This window comes from Myxocyprinus asiaticus, chromosome 48, assembly GCF_019703515.2.
Source record: "Myxocyprinus asiaticus isolate MX2 ecotype Aquarium Trade chromosome 48, UBuf_Myxa_2, whole genome shotgun sequence".
Lineage (NCBI taxonomy): Eukaryota > Metazoa > Chordata > Actinopteri > Cypriniformes > Catostomidae > Myxocyprinus > Myxocyprinus asiaticus.
This window is the reverse complement of record NC_059391.1, coordinates 26,562,617-26,586,031: the sequence shown is the minus strand read 5'-3', so window position 1 is coordinate 26,586,031 and position 23,415 is coordinate 26,562,617. Positions and strand designations below refer to the sequence as shown.

General features: G+C 38.9%; 1 protein-coding gene across 3 annotated transcripts in view; it reads right to left on the bottom strand.

The window, feature by feature from the left end:
* The window catches only part of LOC127437193 (synaptotagmin-7-like), a 147,524-nt gene that overhangs the window by 22,031 nt on the left and 102,078 nt on the right, over positions 1-23,415 (bottom strand). For 2 of the 3 annotated variants that reach the window (XM_051691966.1, XM_051691965.1), the window contains one exon: positions 7,316-7,432. The exons of the other annotated variant lie outside the window; for it this stretch is intronic. In XM_051691966.1, coding sequence (XP_051547926.1) covers positions 7,316-7,432 — 117 coding nt within the window. The remainder of the gene's footprint in view (positions 1-7,315; positions 7,433-23,415) is intronic. 3 annotated transcript variants of the gene reach the window in all.

The window sequence follows — 23,415 nt, the reverse complement described above, 5'->3', positions numbered from 1 at the left end:
TTTGCAACTCATAAATTAGTTAAACTACAGTCAGACTAAGCTTTTGAAATGGTAGTTAGCTATTCTATAACCTTCTAACAAAATGTAGCTAATTACATAGTTGCTATTTAAAGGGGACATTACGCTAAATAATAAAACAAACACTTAGAGCTGTATCTATTTGGCACAAAAGCATTCTAAATTACGGTGACAACTTTAAACTTAAATTTACAAAGACTAAATACAACTATAGAACTAAAAACACCTTAATTTATGTAGCTGAATCAAAAACACTGATAAGCAACAATATGTAACTAAGGCCACGTCCACACTAACATGTTCTCGTTTGAAAATGCATTGATTTAAATGTTTACGACTCTCATCCACAATTGGGCACACTCCGTTATCACATACTTTGGAAAACGATGATGTTCGGAAACTGAAAACGAAGTTTTTAAAAGAGAACGGATCCACAGTTTCGATACGTATACGCATCTCATCCAGACTTGAACAGTGTTTTCATCCACCAAAAATGTAGTGTTTCGAAAACGCTCTCCATTACCGCAAACTTTGGAAAAAGATGACGTTAGGCAATTGAAAACCAAGTTTTAATTAACTAGTTTATTAACTGAACAAAACGATTCGCTAAATTGAATGATGCTTTCCAGCGATACTCCAGAATGCTAACGTGTGCTAAACCGCTACTTGTTGGAAAATAAAGCTTATTGCTTAAAAAGCTAGGCAGCTGAGCTACTGCCACGTTATTGAATACTAATGTTAAAATAGTAGTGCCTCTATTTTTAGCTAGTAAATCCCGAACACTGTTTTATATCACATATTTTATTGTAATATATGTATTGTACTTATAACGTATATAGTGTCTACTGCATTTTTTCTATATATTTGGAAGCAACAATACTTTGCTTCAACAGATGAAGTGCTAGAAGCACAGAAACGTCATGTGTATTCAGATCTTCATATTATAATGAAGTCCTGCATCAGTACATATAATAATAATAGTGATCAGCCTGACCTGTAATATTGCTCTACGTATTTAAAGAGTCATCAGTGTGTGTGTATCAGCATCAACCTCAGGAAAGTTATGCCACTTCAGTCAAAGGTCTGTAAAATAGCTGTGACCGTGAATACACTTTTCCTGGCACGCCACCAAATGCAGTAATTCATAAACCTTATGCCATAGAGAGTGTGTTTGTTTTTAAACAGAGAGAGAGTGAGAGAGACCACTCTTTTCTCTCATTTAGTCTCGATCACTCAATGGCTAATTCAGCCTGTGACTCACTGCCATTATCCAGCACACAAGCATTTTACTATGATCACCGGTTAGCCAGAGAGCATTTCCCTTGAGAAATGTAGCCAGAGTGTCTGTGTGTTGTTTATGGGGGAATGCCTTTTTTCCTTTATAAATTAAAGGAATATTTGTAGTTCAATAAAAGTTAAGCTCCATCGAAAGCAATTGTGGTATAATGTTGATTACCACAGAAATTAAGTTCGACTCGTGCCTCCTTTTCTTTAAAAAAGCAAAAATTGGGGGCCTGGGTAGCTCAGTGGTAAAATACGCTGGCTACCACCCCTGGAGTTCGCTAGTTCGCTAGTTCGAATCCCAGGGCGTGCTGAGTGACTCCAGTCAGGTCTCATAAGCAACCAGATTGGCCCAGTTGCTAGGGAGGGTAGAGTCACATGGGGTAACCTCCTCGTGGTCGCTATAATGTGGTTTGTTCTCGGTGGGGCGCATGGTGAATTGAGCGTGGTTGCCGCGGTGGATGGCGTGAAGCCTCCACCGTTATGTCTCCGTGGCAACGCGCTCAACAAGCCACGTAATAAGATGCGTGGGTTGACTGTCTCAGACGCGGAGGCAACTGAGATTCATCCTCCGCCACCCAGACTGAGGCGAATCACTATGCGACCACGAGGACTTAGAGCGCATTGGGAATTGGGCATTCCAAATTGGGAGAAAAAGAAAAAAAAAAAAAAAAAAAAAAGAGCAAAAATCTGGGTTCCAGTAAGGCACTTACACTGGAAGTGAATGGGGCCAATCCGTAAACGTTAAAATACTCACTGTTTTAAAAGTATAGCCACAAGACGTAAACAATAGGCATGTTAACATAAAATCACCTACCAACCTTTTCTGTCTAAAGTTATATCCAATTTCAAAACTTTGTTGCCATGACAACTTAATGCCATAAACCCTAAAACGACCACGAAAACAACGATTTGAACAACACGCTAGACTTTAAACACAGCGGACCAGCGGATATGATGTCACATGAAAGGGCTTCTGGTTTTAATAATTAATCACAAATAACAAATATAAATACAAAACAAAGTTTTCAATCGAAAAAGGATTAGGCTATGTCCGTACTAATACGTTTTCATATGAAAACTCAATTTATGTTTATGCCTTTCATCCACTGTGAAATTTCAAATGATAACGGATTGGTGTAGGTGTGTTCTCGTTAATCAGATTCATAGTTCAGAGTTCACCAGAATCTGCAGCGTAGTGCGAAATTTATTTGCATGAGCTTGCGTTTACGGTCTCCCAGATTCCGATGCGTTTGAATGGGAGTGAATAAAGTGTGAAGTGTAAAGTGACCTTGATTTTTGCTAATTTTAAAGAAAAAGAGAGACAAATCTAATTTTTTTTTTTGTGGTAATCAACATTATGCACACAATAATGCTGTCAATTGAGCTTAGTATTGAACACGTTTAATAACATAAACGCTTGCAGCATGGAATGGCATACCGTACAAGTATTCAGTATGTACAGTATATTGTACACAATACGTACATTTTCTGTATGCATGGAATACTCAAATCACCAACTACATTTTCCTAAATACACCAATCAGCCACAACATTAAAACCACCTGCCTAATATTGTGTAGGTCCCCCTCGTGCCACCAAAAACAGTGCAAACCCGCATCTCAGAATAGCACTCTGAGATGATATTCTTCTCACCACAATTGTACAGAGCGGTTATCTGAGTTACCGTAGACGCTGTCAGTTCAAACCCGTCTGGCCATTCTCTGTTGACCTCTCTCATCAACAAGGCATTTCCATTCACAGAACTGACGCTCACTGGATGTTTTTTGTTTTTGGCACCATTCGGAGTAAATTCTAGAGACTGCTGTGTGTGAATCTCAGGAGATCAGCAGTTACAGAAATACTCCAACCAGCCCATCTGGCACCAACAATCATGCCACGGTCCAAATCATTGAGATCACATTTTTTCCCCATTCTGATTTTTCCCCATATGATTTTTGGTGCCAGACGGGCTGGTTTGAGTATTTCTGTAACTGCTGATCTTCTGGGATTTTCACACACAACAGCCTCCAGTAGTGTTGTCAAAAGTACCGGTACGTCGGTACCAAGTCGGTACTAAAATAAAAAAGATGTAATGATACTAGTGTTTCTGCAGTACCGGTAGTACCGAGCGCCGGTACCAGCACGCAATATGACTGACACACGACTGCTATATAATGCTCACAGGCTTAATTTGGACACGTACTCTGTCACTCCTTTTAATCCGAGTGACATGTGCTAGTGTTATTTATTAAACCGCTGAAGGCTGCAATCTTAGCGTGGATGATCTGCGTACTTTAAATTAATGTATAAATCCAACCACTTATACTCTGGACACTCCACAGACATTGAGAATCATTCACGTTGTATGAGATGACAAAGCAGAGCATTAATCCACTGTGAACTATGCAGCCCATGTAAACTATATATTTATATAATTATATAAATTATGCATTATATGCATTTGCGCTTTAATCTCAACTCAACTTTATTTATATAGCATTTAAAACAACATAGCTGACCAAAGTGCTTCACAGTAATAGAATTTAAAACATAACATTTCAAAATTACCACATACACAAAACCAGTAGTCTAAAATACAAACACTCCAAAAGTGTGTCCTTCACTTCATTTGTCAGACTCAAAGGCCAGTGTAAAGAGATGAGATTTCAGACGTGACTTAAAAAGTGTTCAATGATCACACTGGGCCATGTCGTGAACAGTTTATCTGGAAATGTGAAGCTTCTGGCAAAAAACACACAAATAATAATAAAATCATGATTCAAAACAAAAGCTAGATGCTTGAAATTAAATTAAATAAAACATATAATAAATATATATATGTATAGTAAAATGCAATATTCTCTGTAATAATAATAATAACAATAATTAATTAATTTATCACAAGGCAAGACAGCTGTTGAATAAAAGTTTGGCAAAACAAATTGCAATGACGTTAAAAAGATGTATTTTCACTTATTAACATTTTAAGAATTAATTGAATAGATACCATTTTGATGATTAAATTAAATTAAACTTTAAAACATGTTCTGGAAAATAATAATAATTATTAAACTAAAATAAATAAATAAACTATAATTATTAAAATAATTATTAAAAATAACTAAACGTATGTGTTCAATAGCACATTATTATATTTTTGCTGTGGTATCGGAATTGGTATCGAGAACCATGAAATTTCACTGGTAATTACAACTACTGAAATTTTGGTTACTCCGAATGGTGCCAAAAACAAAAAACATCCAGTGAGCGGCAGTTCTGTGGACGGAAACGCCTTGTTGTTGAGAGAGGTCAACAGAGAATGGCCAGACTGGTTTGAACTGGCAAAGTCTACGGTAACTCAGATAACCACTCTGTACAATTGTGGTGAGAAGAATGCTATTCTGAGATTCGGGTTGGCACTGTTTTGGTGGCACGAGGGGGACCTACACAATATTAGGATTGGTGGTTTTAATGTTGTGGCTGATCGGTGTATGTAGTATACAACCAGACCTTGCATTTTCTTTTTTTCAGCAGGGACTGCATACTGTTTTAAGCTATTTTAAAAGTACGTTAGTATTCCATTCCAAAGAGCCTGATTGAGGAAGATAAAACTAATGAGAAACATAGTGAGAGTATGTAGTGAACAACCAAGAAGGTAAAAATAAAATCCGATAATGCATAAAAGACAAGACAAAAAGAGTAAATATGTGAGATGTGTTCAAGGAGAAAAGAGATAAAAAGATCTGACGTTACAGTCAGTGGATAAAACAAAAAAAAACAAAAAAAAAAACAACAAAAAAACAAAAACAAAGAGAGATAAAAATGGCAAACACAGAAACAATGAACAAACAGGATGTGCAATATAGATAGTTTGTCATAACAGTTTGTCCTCTCAGCGTGAAATGAGACACAGTCTCATTTCACTGGCCGAGCCCTGGCCGACCCAGTGACCAATAGCATTTTAACACCCTGTTGGCCTCAGGTGAGTGTCTCATTAGCATGATTAATGAGCTCATTACCTATTAGCGACATAACGTCGAATGTACAATCTGTTAACTTGCTTTGTATCTTCCATGAAGCTCTGTTCCAATACCTAGTGTACTGCCTACCTGGACAGCATTTTAAAGCATTATAGGTACACTTCCAGTGCAGAGACTATTCCAAATGGTAGGCAGCAAAATTATTCAGCCCTCTAAGATACCTTGTTTTGGACAAAATCTAAAGCCGTGTTCACACTTCCAACGACATTGTCACTTGGTGTCACTAGTCTCTGTACTATGAAGTCGCTAGCAGGCGTTCCTACTGATCTCGCTCTTGGTTACTGATAATGTTATTGGTCGACTGCACATCTTGTTATAGTAGCTTTTGAAATGCTGATTACAGATGATAATGTGGGTAAAACTAAGATACTAACATCAAACTACTGGAATTATTTAAGTCATGATTCTCCTGCGGTTCTTGTAACGTTATTTAGAAACACACTAACGTCAAACTCTATTGGAATTAAGTCACGTTTCTCTTGCAAATCTGGCGAGTAATGCTATTTATGACACGGCTCTCTGGAATACTAGATTCTGATCCATCAATGGCGCCATCTAGTGGTCTGATATCTCTGAGTAACAACCGCACATCGGGGGATTAAGACGTATCAGACGGCTCAACCGGGTGTTGCAAGTCATCTTTCCTGCTTGCGGGTCATTGTTCAATCTCTACAAGTAAGCTAATAAAATCATTTGAACTCAAATCAATATATCATGTGCATTTATTGATTTATTTGGCAAGTAGTCTTAAGATTCATGATAAGCAATCAGATGTTCATTAATTACAAAATAAACACCAACAGAACTCTGCTGCAAACAAGAAGGGGATTTCCGCTGTTCAGCAATTTATATCTTTTCACATGATTATATAATGTCTACGCAAATCAATATTCTATGTCCATGTATATTTTTTGTTGTTGTTTCATTAATAGCCGCGTAATAAGCGGGCTAATGTACAGTCAGCCGATTGTTATCGCAAAATAAACCCCTTCAGGATGATAAGAGTTCACGTCTGGATCCTGGTCACCCTGTCTGGGTTTATTTTGCGATGACAACCGGCTGACTGTACATGATCCCTTACTTAGCATCACGTTACTGTCAAACTATTGGAATTGCTTGAATCAAGTTTCACTTGCGGATCTTGCGAGTAACACTAATTGGCAATACGTTAAAGTCAAACTATTGCAGTTATTCGAGTTATGTTTGTCTTGCAGATGTCGCAAGTAATGCTTTAGCAACATGCTATTTAGCAACACGTTAATGTCAAACTATTGGAATTATTTGAGAATCAATTAAGAATCGCATGTCTCCTGCACTGTAAACACTATTTTGTGGCAATATTTTAGCATCAATACTGAAAAGTGTTGACAAAAATAGTTTCATCATAGTATATATACAGCATATTAAAGGATGAATTGTACTACATTGTCAATAGTGCAAAGTATCCATGAAAAATAGCTGTCTACTTTAGTTGACCATTTTAACTAATATTTGTGATTGCTACAACATCACAAACTCTATTGGAATCAATTGATAATTGTGTCTCTCCTTCAGTTCTCATGTATGGCGTGCATGCTGTGCAGAGTTGCTGCCTACAAAGAGTGTTCCAAAACAGTCACTTATAAGGTTTAATTTCAGTACAGGTGCTGCCTTAGAAGGTAGCTGCCTCATTATGACTTGAAAGAGTGCTGTGCAATGCTACATCTGTATCTGCCACCTCAGAGCCTGTGGCAAATCCACGCTGGGCTGGGTATTACCCACAATGCCATGTTTACAGGCTAAAGTGCAGAGAGGGGTCTGTGGAACTCAAGCGCTTGCTGTGGGTTGGTCAAACATGTAATGCATCTTTCCATACTTGCACACATTACAACATGCCTAATGGTTCAAACTCCCATGGTTAATACCCTTGCCACACACAAGCACAAACACACACACATACACACATACAGTATATGCACCACTCGGACAGATACCTCATGTCAGGGGGGGTTTCTTGACTGGGTGGTACTTCCTGTAGATCTGGCAGATGTGCAAAATCGTCCTGCTCAGCCAGTCCAATCGCAAGAGAGAGAACCACCATTTTCCCTTCCCTTCACCGAGAAAACAACACACAAAACACAGAAAAAAGAGAAAGAGAGAGCAGCGAAGTGCAGAGAGGAAGGAGAGGATAAGAGGAAACAAACAGAATGAGAGACAGTTAGTATACAGCACATACAATTCATTGAGTGTTGCATTAGGATATCACCCCCATTCCTCCGACTGCACTGTACGAATATGCCAGATGTTGCATTTTTTTTTTTAAATGGATGATTTATGCATACACTTTAATTTTCACTTGTTTCGAGGTACTTCTATAGCAAATGTGTGCTTACAAACACAAGTAGAGTTATGGCGTATTCACACCGAGCAAATTTTCACAGGCCTTTAAATCGAAACAGTACATTCCTCAGAACCCTTCACATCAGGATTTTGTGAAAATGTGCATGGAGCCTCTCCTCTTTTTCTCACCAATTTGGAATGCCCAATTCCCAGTGCACTCTAAGTCCTCGTGGTGGCGTAGTGACTCAATCTGGGTGGCGGAGGACATATCTCAGCTGTCTCCGCATCTGAGACCGTCAATTCGTGCATCTTATCACGTGGCTTGTTGAGCGCGTTACTGCGGAGACGTAGCGCGTGTGGAGGCTTCACGCTATTCTCCGCGGCATCCACGCACAACTCGCCACACGCCCCACAGAGAGCGAGAACCACATTATAGCGACTACGACTCTTCCCACCCTAGCAACCGGGCCAAATGGTTGCCTAGGAAGCCTGACTGGATTCACTCAGCACACCCTGGATTCGAACTTGCGAATACCTGAATACTGAGCTACCCAGGCCCCAAAACGAGAGAAATCTTTATTGGTTTGTATTGTTCGTTAAAAGGAGAGAAATCTTTACTGTCAGATGTTTTGTATTTTGCTAAATGTTTATTGTCAGATTGTTTAAATTAAAACTGGTCCCAAAGTGTATCAAGATTCAAGAAATAAATTTATTTGTATTGAATATTGATGGAGCAACATAATTTGTGTAAAAAGAAATAACAACATTATTAAAGGTGGCAAGGGGGCCTTTTACCCCACACCTGGGGCAAAAGGCTCCCTCACTTGGGGTAAAAGGCCCCCAGGGGGGTTATATTGGCATAGTGTAGATACTGGGCAATAGTTATAGGGCACAATTTGTCAAATTATGCAAATACTTCTGAGACAGCAAGACGATTTTTTGGAGTAAAAAATTAAGATAATGCTTATTCAAAAGAACCACTTCTGAAAAGGGTGCATAATTTCGTGTTAATTTCAGTCACATCTGACATTTCATCACATCTCAAGTATTCTATAAACAAATGTACAGGTACATCTCAATAAATTAGAATGTCGTGGAAAAGTTCATTTATTTCAGTAATTCAACTCAAATTGTGAAACTCGTGTATTAAATAAATTCAGTGCACACAGACTGAAGTAGTTTAAGTCTTTGATTCTTTTAATTGTGATGACTTTGGCTCACATTTAACAAAAACCCACCAATTCACTATCTCAAAAAATTAGAATATGGTGACATGCCAATCAGCTAATCAACTCAAAACATCTGCAAAGTTTTCCTGAGCCTTCAAAATGGTCTCTCAGTTTGGTTCACTAGGCTACACAATGATGGGGAAGACTGCTGATCTGACAGTTGTCCAGAAGACAATCATTGACACCCTTCACAAGGAGGGTAAGCCACAAACATTCATTGCCAAAGAAGCTGGCTGTGCACAGAGTGCTGTATCCAAGTATGTTAACAGAAAGTTGAGTGGAAGGAAAAAGTGTGGAAGAAAAAGATGCACAACCAACCGAGAGAACCGCAGCCTTATGAGGATTGTCAAGCAAAATCGATTCAAGAATTTGGGTGAACTTCACAAGGAATGGACTGAGGCTGGGGTCAAGGCATCAAGAGCCACACACAGACATGTCAAGGAATTTGGCTACAGTTGTCGTATTCCTCTTGTTAAGCCACTCATGAACCACAGACAACGTCAGAGGCGTCTTACCTGGGCTAAGGAGAAGAAGAACTGGACTGTTGCCCAGTGGTCCAAAGTCCTCTTTTCAGATGAGAGCAAGTTTTGTATTTCATTTGGAAACCAAGATCCTAGAGTCTGGAGGAAGGGTGGAGAAGCTCATAGCCCAAGTTGCTTGAAGTCCAGTGTTAAGTTTCCACAGTCTGTGATGATTTGGGGTGCAATGTCATCTGCTGGTGTAGGTCCATTGTGTTTTTTGAAAACCAAAGTCACTGCACCCGTTTACCAAGAAATTTTGGAGCACTTCATGCTTCCTTCTGCTGACCAGCTTTTTAAAGATGCTGATTTGATTTTCCAGCAGGATTTGGCACCTGCCCACACTGCCAAAAGCACCAAAAGTTGGTTAAATGACCATGGTGTTGGTGTGCTTGACTGGCCAGCAAACTCACCAGACCTGAACCCCATAGAGAATCTATGGTGTATTGTCAAGAGGAAAATGAGAAACAAGAGACCAAAAAATGAAGATGAGCTGAAGGCCACTGTCAAAGAAACCTGGGCTTCCATACCACCTCAGCAGTGCCACAAACTGATCACCTCCATGCCACGCCAAATTGAGGCAGTAATTAAAGCAAAAGGAGCCCCTACCAAGTATTGAGTACAGTTACAGTAAATGAACATACTTTCCAGAAGGCCAACAATTCACTAAAAATGTTTTTTTTTATTGGTCTTATGATGTATTCTAATTTTTTGAGATAGTGAATTGGTGGGTTTTTGTTAAATGTGAGCCAAAATCATCACAATTAAAAGAACCAAAGACTTAAACTACTTCAGTCTGTGTGCATTGAATTTATTTAATACACGAGTTTCACAATTTGAGTTGAATTACTGAAATAAATGAACTTTTCCACGACATTCTAATTTATTGAGATGCACCTGTATCTCCATTGTGATTGGATCAGTCAATGTGAGCCCACTTTGAATATTTTTCTACAAATCTATTCCCCCCACTTAAGAAAAACAATGTGTTTTATGGGGGCCTTTAGCCCCTGCAACAGGGGGGCTTTTTACCCCAAATACTATCCTTTCACTTATTGGACAGTTATTGAACTTTTTTTATATAATCCCCTTGAACAAAATTGAAAATGACAAATAAGTATTTTATCTCAGAATAAATGTGTTAATGTATTGGATATTCATTTAGCTACATTAAACATAAAAATGATTAAATATTACATAAAATGACCTCAAAATCAAACTTTAGACATTACAGGTAAAGATCTCATGGAGCAGCAATATTTTGCAGTTCATAGTGACAAACAGGTGTTAAAGAAAGTGCTGTGGTAGTTTTTGATGCCATTTAGTGTTTTGGGAGAGCCTTTAGCCCCATTGTACCCTATTTATTGCCAGATGGGTTGTATTTTATGTTGAAATTAGAAAAATCTTTATTGTCAAATGTTTTGTAATTAAGTGTTAAAACGAGCAAAGGCTTGTCAGATTGTTTTTCATTTATAATGCGTTATAATGAGTGGCATCTTTATTGTCAGATGGCTTGTACCTTGCATTAAAGCACAAAAATGTGTTTTGCTTGCATTCATGTATTCTACATGTAATTTTTCATGGAGCCTGATGCAAATTTATGTCACACTTGGTGTGAATAATTTTGATGCGAAAGTTGGCTGATAATTCCCATCGCTTTGTTGCGTCATTCTTGGTGTGAATAGGCCTTTAAACACTACGCGCACATACACACTCCACACAAACAGTGTCAGGCATCACGAATCGATTTGCTGTCTTTTTCATTCAACATTCAGTCCGAATCCTCTTGTTGCCACCTGTCTCACTCTCTCCATCTTTTCATTGGTGTTTTCATCCTTCTCTCTCTCCTTCTCTTTTCTCATCCCCCTCTCTCTGCAGCCTTAATTGCAGCCCGTTACAGAGATCTGGACTAATTGTTTCTATTTGAGAGTGGAGTGTGTGTGTGTGAGGTGTCAGGACTGAGCTTCTGCTTTCTGGGTCACTGCTCTCCCTCTATCAACTCTCCTCTTCTCCCGTATTTCTTACATTCTTCATTTTCTCTCCCTTACAAATCCTTCTCATCTCTGAGCTTAAACCTCTCTTTAATATCCTGCTATTCTCACGTCTTAAACAGCTTTTGAAAGCCATCGTCTCTCCTGTTTTCCTTTCTCTGTCTCCCTCTCTTCTTATCTTAAAGGAAAAGTTTAGCTATTGTCTCATTACTTACTCGCCACCATGTTGTTCCAAACCTGTATTAAAAAATGTTTTCTCGTGATGCACATAGCAAGAATTGTTAAAGAACCCACATGCAGCTCTCTTCCATGCGATTACAGCTGTCAAGCTCTAAAAAGCCCAAAAAACACAATCAATTCTTCTGAAGCCATACAACAGTTTTGTGTGAGGAACAGACCAAAATTCAGTTATTTACGGAAAATCTTCCCCTTAATGCAGCTCTCAGATCTCATTCTTCACTCCACATATTTTAACTGCCGTATGTTCAAAACACCTACCAACTTTTGAGTCAATTTTGGAGTCATTTTGCAGTAAATGATGTCAAACCTGGCGCAACAAGTCGAGGCACCATTTTTGAATCTGAACACAAACACAAATGAGATTTCAGAGCTTCGACGAAGGGAAGATTTTCAGTGAATAACTGAATATAGTCAACAAGTCAGATAGACTAATTTGACGGTGCTTTATTTTTTTTATTTATTTTTTATAATTTTTTTGAAAGCCCCAGTAGAAAAGAACTGCATAAAGAACCTTTTAGAAGGTTATTTCTAAAAAAAAACAATACAAACAAACACATAATTAGAAATGTTGTGTTTCACGGACAAAATAACAGCATTTATTTTTTACTTTGGAATGACACAAGCGTGAATCAAGTTTTCATTTTGGGGTGACTATTCCTTCCTAACCTCTTCTCCTTCACACACTGTACATGGTATTATAATTTCCAATTTTTAACTACCTTTCCTTCACTCTCTCCTCTTTATAGTGATGTTAATACTCTTCTATCCCCCACTTCTCATCCTCCATTTTTCTCTCTCTTTCACTGTAAAGTTCCGTTTCTTCATATTCTCCTGGGCTTCCCTCCATTTTGGCACACTCCAGCTATTTTTACCTTGCAGAGTTTAATGGCTGCAAAGAATAGCTCCTGGCTTGTACAACTACACACATATAACACACACTCTGGCACAGGCACAACCACGACAGACAGGATTTGTTATTGTCAAAGCAATAAAACGAGGCACTTTTCCAGTGAGAACCGGATGAGATCTGTTCAGGGATGTTCGCAGGACTGTCGCTGACCACTGATAACACACCAACAACCCTCAATTACACCATTCTGCTTCCTCTGTCTCTCTCCCACCCTTTCTTGTTCTCTTTTTCTCTGTCTCTATGTCAGACCCAAGGCCATGTATGTGTGTCAATTACATCCCCTTTGAGCAACTGGGATGAAACATTAAGTCCTCCCAGCTTAAACTGAACAAGGGTATGGTCAGAATGGCATAATTCAACTCAAAATTTTTGCAGTATGCAGTATATAAACTGCATTTTCATTTATGTATTTTCAGATGCTTTTATCCAAACTATGCATTTTATTAGTATGTGTGTTCTCTGGAATCAAACCAATGACCTTGACATTGCTAGCGTGTATGTATATATATATATATATATATATATATATATATATATATATATATATATATATATATATATATACACACACACACACACACACACTGGCATTCAAAGGTTTGGAATAATGTACAGAATGTACATTAATGTATTTACTTTTCTGAAGCGAGACAGCCTTGATGACGTATGCGGCCGACAAATGCGACCTCTGGAGGATGCAGCCTTCCAAACGTGACTCAGCCAAAGATAATGTTAAGCTTCATTTAATGAACCAAAAAGCTTTCAACACTGTTTGATATAACGGCAAGTGATTTTCTAGTACCAAACTAGCAATATAGCATGATTACTCAAGGATAAGGTGATGGAGTGATGGCTGCTGTCTAGATTTAATCAAAAATGACTTTTTTCAAATAGTGATGGTGTTTTTTACATCAGTAATGTCCTGACTATACTTTGTGATCAGTTGAATGACACTTTGGTGAATTAAAGTACCAATTTCCTTCCGAAACAACTAAATCTGTACATTATTCCAAACTTTTGGCCGCCAGTGTGTGTATATACACTATATTGCCAAAAGTATTCGCTCACCCATCCAAATAATTGAATTCAGGTGTTCCAATCACTTCCATGTCCAATGGTGTATAAAATGAAGCACCTAGGCATGCAGACTGCTTCTACAAACATTTGTGAAAGAATGGGCCGCTCTCAGGAGCTCAGTGAATTCCAGCGTGGTACTGTGATAGGATGCCACCTGTGCAACAAGTCCAGTCGTGAAATTTCCTCGCTACTAAATATTCCACAGTCAACTGTCAGTGGTATTATAACAAAGTGGAAGCGATTGGGAATGACAGCAACTCAGCCACGAAGTGGTAGGCCACGTAAAATGACAGAGCGGGGTCAGCGGATGCTGAGGCGCATAGTGCGCAGAGGTCGCCAACTTTCTGCAGAGTCAATCGCTACAGACCTCCAAAGTTCATGTGGCCTTCAGATTAGCTCAAGAACAGTGCGTAGAGAGCTTCATGGAATGGGTTTCCATGGCCGAGCAGCTGCATCCAAGCCATACATCACCGAGTGCAATGCAAAGCGTCAGATGCAGTGGTGTAAAGCACGCCGCCACTGGACTCTAGAGCAGTGGAGATGCGTTCTCTGGAGTGACGAATCACGCTTCTCCATCTGGCAATCTGATGGACGAGTCTGGGTTTGGCGGTTGCCAGGAGAACGGTACTTGTCTGACTGCATTGTGCCAACTGTGAAGTTTGGTGGAGGGGGGATTATGGTGTGGGGTTGTTTTTCAGGAGCTGGGCTTGGCCCCTTAGTTCCAGTGAAAGGAACTCTGAATGCTTCAGCATACCAAGAGATTTTGGACAATTCCATGCTCCCAACTTTGTGGGAACAGTTTGGGGATGGCCCCTTCCTGTTCCAACATGACTGCGCACCAGTGCACAAGGCAAGGTCCATAAAGACATGGATGAGCGAGTTTGGTGTGGAAGAACTTGACTGGCCTGCACAGAGTCCTGACCTCAACCCGATAGAGCACCTTTGGGATGAATTAGAGCGAAGACTGCGAGCCAGGCCTTCTCGTCCAACATCAGTGTCTAACCTCACAAATGTGCTTCTGGAATAATGGTCAAAAATTCCCATAAACACACTCCTAAACCTTGTGGAAAGCCTTCCCAGAACAGTTGAAGCTGTTATAGCTGCAAAGGGAGGGCCGACGTCATATTATGGATTAAGAATGGGATGTCACTTAAATTCATATGCATCTAAAGGCAGATGAGCGAATACTTTTGGCAATATAGTGTATATATATATATATATATATATATATATATATATATATATGTAGCATACTACTTTATGCGTGTCATTCTAAGGCTAATTTCATAACATTTTATGTATCTCAAATAAACATAATTAAATCATAGTTTCACACTTTTTGCAAAATTTGGCAAAATTACAGCTTGATTGGTCTTTAAACATCACTTGTCTCATATTTCACATCAAGCATGATCTTTACTGACACTTTTGTCGACTTGGTTAATAAGTACACTAACTTAAAAAATAAATAGGGGAACAATTGTTTGGTGTGGTGGAAATGATGGCACAACTTTTTGAAAAATTGATAGATCATTTGTGCACAATAAATATTGAAATGGTTTAAGTTTATTTCAATTTTTGTTTAGATTGTCAATTTAAAACGTAATAATTTGGGTAACACTTTACAATTAAAGTTAACAACATTAGTTAACATAAACTAACAATGAACAATACTTATTAAGCATTTATTAACTTTAGTTAATGTTATATCAAGATATACTAATAAAGTTTTAAAGTCAAAAGTTGTATTTGTTAACATTAGTTAAAGCACTATGAATTAACATGAACTTTCAATGAACAACTGTATTTTTATTAACTAACATTAACAAAGATTAATAAATGTAGTATAAAAATATATTGTTTATTGTTAGTTCATGATCCTTAATGCATTAACTCATGTTAACGAATGGAACCTTATTGTAAAGTGTCACTATAATTTGTAACATGTTCTATAATAGATTTTCATAGATTAATATTGAAAGTCTGGGTCTAGCTCAAGGCTAAACCAGTCAAATCTATACAACAGCATTTGAGAAGTACCAAAAATAGTTGGAAATCAACTCTTGGGACATGAAAAGGCCTGAAGTTGAAGAAACATCCAAGTATGCTATCATTTTATTCTGAACATAACTCAAGTCTCAGACAAAACTACATTTCTTTCTTTCTTACTTTCTTACTTTGACAAAAAAAAAAAAGCACAATGAAGTATCATAAAAATTGTCAACAAGTGTGCCCCATTCCAAGTCTTCTTAAGTCATACAATTGATTTGTGTGAGGAACAAACCGAAATTGAAGTTGTAATTCACTGAAAATCTTGCCCTCCGCTTTAGCTCTTAAATCTCATTCACACCTCCCTCCGCATTTGCAAACTTTCTTTGTGATTGTTTTCATGAAACGTGAAAACCAATAGTGTTAGACATTGTTGACATTTAACCTGGTACTACTCCTTTTCACGTGAATATCTGAATATCCACAAACACACAAGAGATTTGAGAGCTGCAGAGGAAGGGAAGATTTTCAGTGAATAACAAATACAATTTCAGTCTGTTCCTCACACAAAGTCATTGTATGGCTTTAGAGGATTTAGAATATAGCACACAAGTCATGTGGGTGCTTTTTTATCCTTTTTGGAGATCTTCAGCGTCCGTCCCCATTCACTTTCATTGTACGGAAAATTGCAGTGTGTATATTCTGCTAAACATCTCCCTTTGTGTTCCACAGAAACAGAATGTTGGTTATATGGTTTATATAGAAGAAGAATTAACATCAAATAAATACAGTGCATCTGAAATATGAGGATGTCGAGATTGCATGGTACAGGTATTCATAGAAAATCTTCCGCAGGCCTTTGACGGGAAAGTCATTTTCTAGCCTGTCTTATAAAGCTGTTGACCTAGCAACGTGTGAAGACACCTAGTTATTTTTCAATGAATAGCTGGGATGTTAGCGGTGTGATAAATGTGAAAATTACAGCCCTTCTCTTGCACCGACCCCATTCAGGAAAGCATCCATTATAATTGAATTAAATGTGTCACAACAGAGCCAAATGTCACATATGCAGAACAGAGGCAGGCTTACAAATTCAACCATGTTACATCACTTGAGAACCATAAAATCCATCAATCATGGTGATTTGCCATGTGGTCGCGTGTGGATAATCTTAGGAAATTAGATGATGTTCAGTTGTATTAATTGTTTGTCATTTGAGCTGAGACCTGATCCCCCCCTCCTCTGCAGGTCATGCTGTAGCATGCGGAGAGATTTACTGAGACGGTGTTAAATGCTATTATATAAAAGCAGCCAGAGCATCTATTGAAGACCTGTGGCCATCGTTATCCCATCATTATGTGCTGCACTCGGATGATAGTCTGCTGTCCTGTGCACTCAATAAGTCATGACTATTCTCCCAGCTCTGAGGCTTTGTGTTTCAGCCACCCCGCCGAGTAAACGGTCCCGTTTAGAAATAAAAGTGTAAAAACAACTTGAGAAAGGCTCAAAGTAAACGATTAAAGGAATAGTTCACCTAAAAATGAAAATTCGGACATTATTTACTCACTCTCATGTCGCTCCAAACCTGTATAACTTACTTTCTTCTGTGAGACACAAAGGAGATTTTTTTTTGACTGTACGAGCTGCTCTTTTCTGTACAATAAAAGCATATAGTGATTTGTAGGGACTCCAAAAAGAACTGAAAAAGCACCATAAATTTAGACCATACAACTTGTGTGCTACACAAATTATATTAATCTCTTGTTCAGTGCTTTATAAGCGCTAAATATGCTTCTCATCTGAAGCATGCATATGCACCTACGACTGAAGCCTGGTTCGAGCCACCACACAGAATCACTCACAAAATCTCGATATCACGACCCAGACCACAAACCTTATGTGACCCATTTGAATTTTAGACTTTAAAGCACCATGATGCAATTCAAGCCTCTCAAACAGCTAGATGACCTAGACATTCTTAAGAGTACTATGTTAAATATTATGTAAAAAATGACATAAACAATTGTGTAAAATTATGTAAAAAACTGAGCTTGTTGATGAATGTGAACCAGCCACCACCGAAGACCATTTTTGACCTAGGAAAATCCTTGTATTTGTGAAGAACTGACCGTAATTTAAGTTTGATGCTTGTTTCCTCCATTAAAGCTCGGAAATCTCATTTACACATGCCAAACGGCATTCTTGCATGTATCGTAACTAAATGCGACACGACAAGTTTCAATATGCGCTTGTGCTAATGAGATTTGAGAGCTGCAACAGAGGGGAAGATTTTCTGCGAATAACAACTTAAATTTAAATTACTGATGAAAATGTTTGTTAACAAAGGTTTTTTTGGTTTTGTCAAAAATAACAAAGATGAGAAGAAAAAACGCATTGTGGCGATAATTTTTTTTTAAAATTAAAACATACTGTTAACAAAAGTATGATGAAAAAAATTATACTGCAAGATATTAACAATGCACTAACACGGGGGGCCTGGGTAGCTCAGCGAGTAAAGACGCTGACTACCACCCCTGGAGTCACGAGTTTGATTCCAGGGCATGCTGAGTGACTCTAGTCAGGTCTCCTAAGCAACCAATTGGCCCGGTTGCTAAGGAGGGTAGAGTCACATGTGGTAACCTCCTCATGGTCGCTATAATGTGGTTCTCGCTCTCGGTGGGGTGCGTGGTGAGTTGTGGGTGGATGCGTGGACATAGCACGTGTGGAGGCTTCACGCTATTCTACGTGGTAACGTGCTCAACAAGCCACGTGATAAGATGCGCGGATTGACGGTCTCAGACACGGAGGCAACTGAGATTCGTCCTCCGCCACCTGGAATGAGGCGAGTCACTACGCCACCATGAGGACTTAGAGCGCATTGGGAACTGGGCATTCCAAATTGGGGAGAAAAGGGGAGAAAAAAAAAAACAATTCACTAACACTGTTTTTTTTATTATTACTATATTTTTTATCTAATCTAGAATCAAATAATCCAGTCATAGTATGTTGGGTATTCCCTGAATGAACAGTTGAACTGGAATTGAAGTTATGCACTAGTCAGAAAGCGTTACTTGCATTGAGAATACGCCGTATCCTTAAAAAAGCATTACACAAAATGCAATATCCTAAACAGTTTAAACGAGAAGAATTCGCAACAGAGTAACTTTAAAAAAGTAGCTGTTACTTCAGTATATTCATTAACTGCTATTATTTCAGGAGCTCAGGAGCATATGTTGTTTAATCTTACATTAACATACATTACAATCTTTAATAAGATTGATAAGTTTAAATAATTGTAAGAAGTTTATTCTTTTTTTTTATGTTTATATATTTGGTTAAAATTCTGTCTGTTACTGTTTGATACATGTTTTTTTTGTTGTTGTTGTCATTTTGCACATTATCGTCAACTAATATTACATGCCATTTTAGTCAGAGTAAAACTGACTATAATTTATAAATATGACATGATGAAATATTAACTAAACTGAAAGGGATTTTTTTTTTTGGTCAAAAGACAAAAATTATGACTAAAATAATAATAATACAAAAACTGTATGAAAATTAACCCTGAACACATGCAAACATTCATGAACATCCACACACACAATCACATGCCCAGACACACACGCAAGTGCTGACACACCCACATGCATAATGTACATCCTGGTACCATATCTCCAGCAGTCTCCTAGGGCCCTAAAGTTTGACACATTTAAACCAACTGAGACAGGCAGTACAAGAGGCAATATTCAGCTGTGATGAAAGCCATATAAAACGTTATATCACAAATCAGCAGATCAGTGCAGATGGGGGGGTTGGGCGTGGGGGTGATATCCCGCTGCAGGGCTGAAATATAGTGTGACAGACAGAACGAGGGTCTGACAGTGTTGCTGGAGAGAGACAAGTGAGGAAAGAGACAGAGGTGCAGGACAGAGCAAGAAGAGGCACGCAGATCATTTTCAGATTTAGTATGTTGTAAGAGCTCTATTATTAGCATGGACTGAAATGGCTCGGCTAGTGATCATAAATACGACAGAGATGTGATCCTGGGCCTGTATATTTCACAAACAATGCATAGGTTTAAATTCATTTGAGGCAATTAAAACAACAGTTCACCCTAAAATAAAAACTGTCATCATTTACTCACCCTCAAGATGTTAAAAACCCGTAGGACAGTCTTTCTTTGGTGTTAACTCATGATTGTTGACTTGATGCTGCTCTTTTTCATACAATGACCAATGGCTTTCAAGCTCAAAAAAATGACACACACACACACACACACACACACACACACACACAAAATATTAAAGTACCATAAAAGTAGTCTACAGTATATGACTTGTGCGCTATATTTACAACTCTTCTAAAGCCATACGATAGCTTAGTTTGAGGCTAAGTCCGAAATTTAAATAGTTAAAGGAATGTTCCGGGTTCAGTTGACAGCATTTGTGGCATAATCTTGATTATTATTATAAAAAAATATTTTTGACCCATCGCTCCTTTATATATATAAAAAAAAAAAAAAAGCAAGCAAAAATCGAGGTTACATTGAGGCACTTACAATGGAAGTGAATTGGGCCAATCCATTAAGGTTTAAATACACATTGTTTCAAAAGTAAAGCCAAAAGACATAAACAATATATGTTAACATGATTTTAGTGTGATAAAATCGCTTACTAACCCTATCAGTGTAAAATTATATTCAAACTTAAACCTTTGCTGCCATAATGATGATACACCTGTAAACTCTATTAACAGTTTTATCACACTAAAAACATGTTAGATGTTTGCATCTAGTAACTATACTTTTACAACATTGTGTATTTTAATGGAATGTTCAATGTTCCTTTAAAGGGTACAGGAAGATCTTTAGGAATAGGTAATTACATTTTTGGTCTATACCTCACTCAAATCTATCATGAAGCTACAGAAGATTTAGTATATAGTGCATGAGTCAAACAGATTACTTTTATGGTATTATTATATAACATCTTTTGTCATTTTCGGAGCTTGACACCCCATATTCACTGCACGCTTTTATTGATGGAGTTAAGCAACATTGTGTTAAACTTCTCATTTTGTGTTCCACAGAAGAAAAAGACATTCAGGTTTGGAGTAACATGAGGAGAGAGTAAACGATGACAGAATTTTCTCTTTTTTTTTTTTTTTTCGGTAAACTAACCCTAAGCCATATATTATTGAGGGAATGTTCTGGATTAAGTACAAGTTAACCTCAATCAACAGTATTTGTGGCATAATGTTGATTGCCACTTATACATTGTTTATAAAAAAAAAAAAAAAAATACAATCACACTAAAATTGCAATTACAGAGAGGCGCTTACAATGGAAGTGAATGGGTCCAGTCTATAAACATTAAAATACTCACTGCTTCAAAGTTTAGCCACAAGACGTGAACTACAGTACATGCGTGTTAACATGAATTTAGCAGTGAAAATTTGCAGGGTTACATGGTTTACCGCAGTTTCATCGTCATGGCAATGATGTAGTAAATATATATGGAATTTATGGAATATAGCTTTACGCAGATAAGGTTAGCAAGCGCTTTTATCACATTAAAATCGTTTAATGTTAAAACATCCTAACATCATCATGTGTAATGTTTATGTCTTGTGGCTATACTTTTGACACAATGTGTATTTTATGGCCCTGTTCACTTCTATTGAAAGTGCCTTACTGTAACCACAATTAGCTTTTCTTTATTTCTTTTTTTTTTTAAATAAATGAGGGATGAGTCGAAATGATTATTTGTGGTAATCAAAATTAAGCTACAAATGTTGTCAATTGAGCTTAACTTGTATTGAAATTGTATTGATATGGGAAATGACTGGGACAAGAACGATAAAGTTAGAAAACCCAATATAGCAGAAACATGACATGCACAATCACTTAGAGCCCACACAGGAAGTGACTTACAGGAAGGATTTCACATCCAGGCCTCGTTTCTTTATCTGACCCATCATGTGATCCACACTGCCAGGGTTCTCAAGAATGGCCCGCCCCCCGGCACCTCCCGACCTATAGCGTGAAGCTCCTCCACCTGCCGGACTGCTCCTGGAAGCATGTGAGCCAACCCCGCCTCCAGCCCCGCCCCCTCCTCCTGGCCCAGCGCCCCCACCCCCTCCCGCTCCACTCCCTGGTTGGGTGTGCAGCTGACCCAAACTCTGGGAGATGGGAGGTCTGCTGGCCATACTCAGGACTGGAGCATGGATCAACGGCTGCTGGAGGCTCTGCTGGCGTAGCAACGTCCGGGGCCGAGGCGTCTCCCCCGATGAAGGAAAATAGTCCATGGTTGCAGTCGAGGAGAGGGCGTGGTCGGCCAAACTGTGCGGGCAGAGCAGAAGGGTAGGCAGAGAGCGAGAAGAGGACAGGCGAGAGGGAGAGAAGGAGGGGTGAGGAAGGAGGAACGGAGGTGAGACCAGAACAAAAGGGTGTGGTGAGGTAGAGGAATGGCGAGGAGAACGAGTGGAGGAAGATTTGGATGGGGGCAGAGAAGGGGTAGGAGATGGAGAAGGGCATGGAGGCAGAGTCGAGGAAAAGTTGAAAGCAAAGAGGGAATTGGTTGAGGAGGGGAGAGGCAAAAATTGAGAGGAAGAGGGGTGAGATTCAAAGATGGATGGGGGCACAACAGAACAGCCAGAGATGAAAAGGAATCATCGAAAAGGGTGTCATCCAATGGAGTAGGGGAGGGAGGAGGGGAAACAGGCGGAGCCGGGCGAGATGTGGGTGGGGAAAGGTGGAAAAGCAGAAAAAAGGAGAGAAGCGTCAGACAGTGACAGTAGCCACCATAGCACAGGTACCAGAAGAGACCACAGCCGCCCTGGTCTGCATGTGTCTGCAGGAGCGTGTGAGCATGTGCGTGTCCGTTCCCGGCCTGAGCGAGTCTGCCTTGCGCGGACGGCGAGTAGTGAGTGTGCGTGTGCATCTGCGAGGTGTGCGCGGCCTGTTTCCGGCCCACCGCTGTGCATGATTGACAGGAACGCAATGTATGTCCAGAACGACTAGAACGATGCGGTGTGTGTGCCGTAAGTCGTCCGCCACTGGTTCTTCCAGGATAGTGTTTTTTGGTCTGCTGAGAGCCTCCCATCTCTCGAGTGTCCAACGCATCTACATTAGTCTACTCATCCCTCTCCTCTCTTTTGTGTCGTAACTTTGCTTGCCTGATACCACGGCCCTGTGTTTCTTCAACAGCCAACCAAGTGCTTCGTTTTCATCCATCATTCCTTTGTCCTTCCCTCCCTTTGCAATTACATCTTTCTCTCTCATTAGCCTTGTTTCGCTCCTTGTGATATCAAAACTGTGTCAAATCCACCTCTGAAACTTCAGCTTGAGTTTTGCCTGAGCTGCTAACATGACTCACACCCGTAAACATTTCCCTTGATATTCTTAAACCTTTCCAGCTTGTCGGGTCCCAGTAGGCCAGTGTCAGTAAACATTCATTACAGTCATTATGTAGAGTAGCATTTTAGAATATATGTTTAATAACATAATTTTTTTCAAGTGAAGGAAAACCATCCTTATGTTTAAGTCAACTTGATAGGCCAATCCCAACACTTTTTACTTCAGTAATGTGACGTATTTCAGTGAAACAGAATATTCTATTAGAATGAAAATATAGGGTTGGGCTTGATTTTATCAACCTGGAATTGACTGGATCGTGAACAGTATGTGTTCTTGGCTATTGGCCATCCACCTTTTTCCTACGTCCCGTGATGCTTAGCAGGAAATACAGTTGTTGTTGTGGCGTATGTGCATTCTTTCTTTTATTGCAGTTTTGGGAT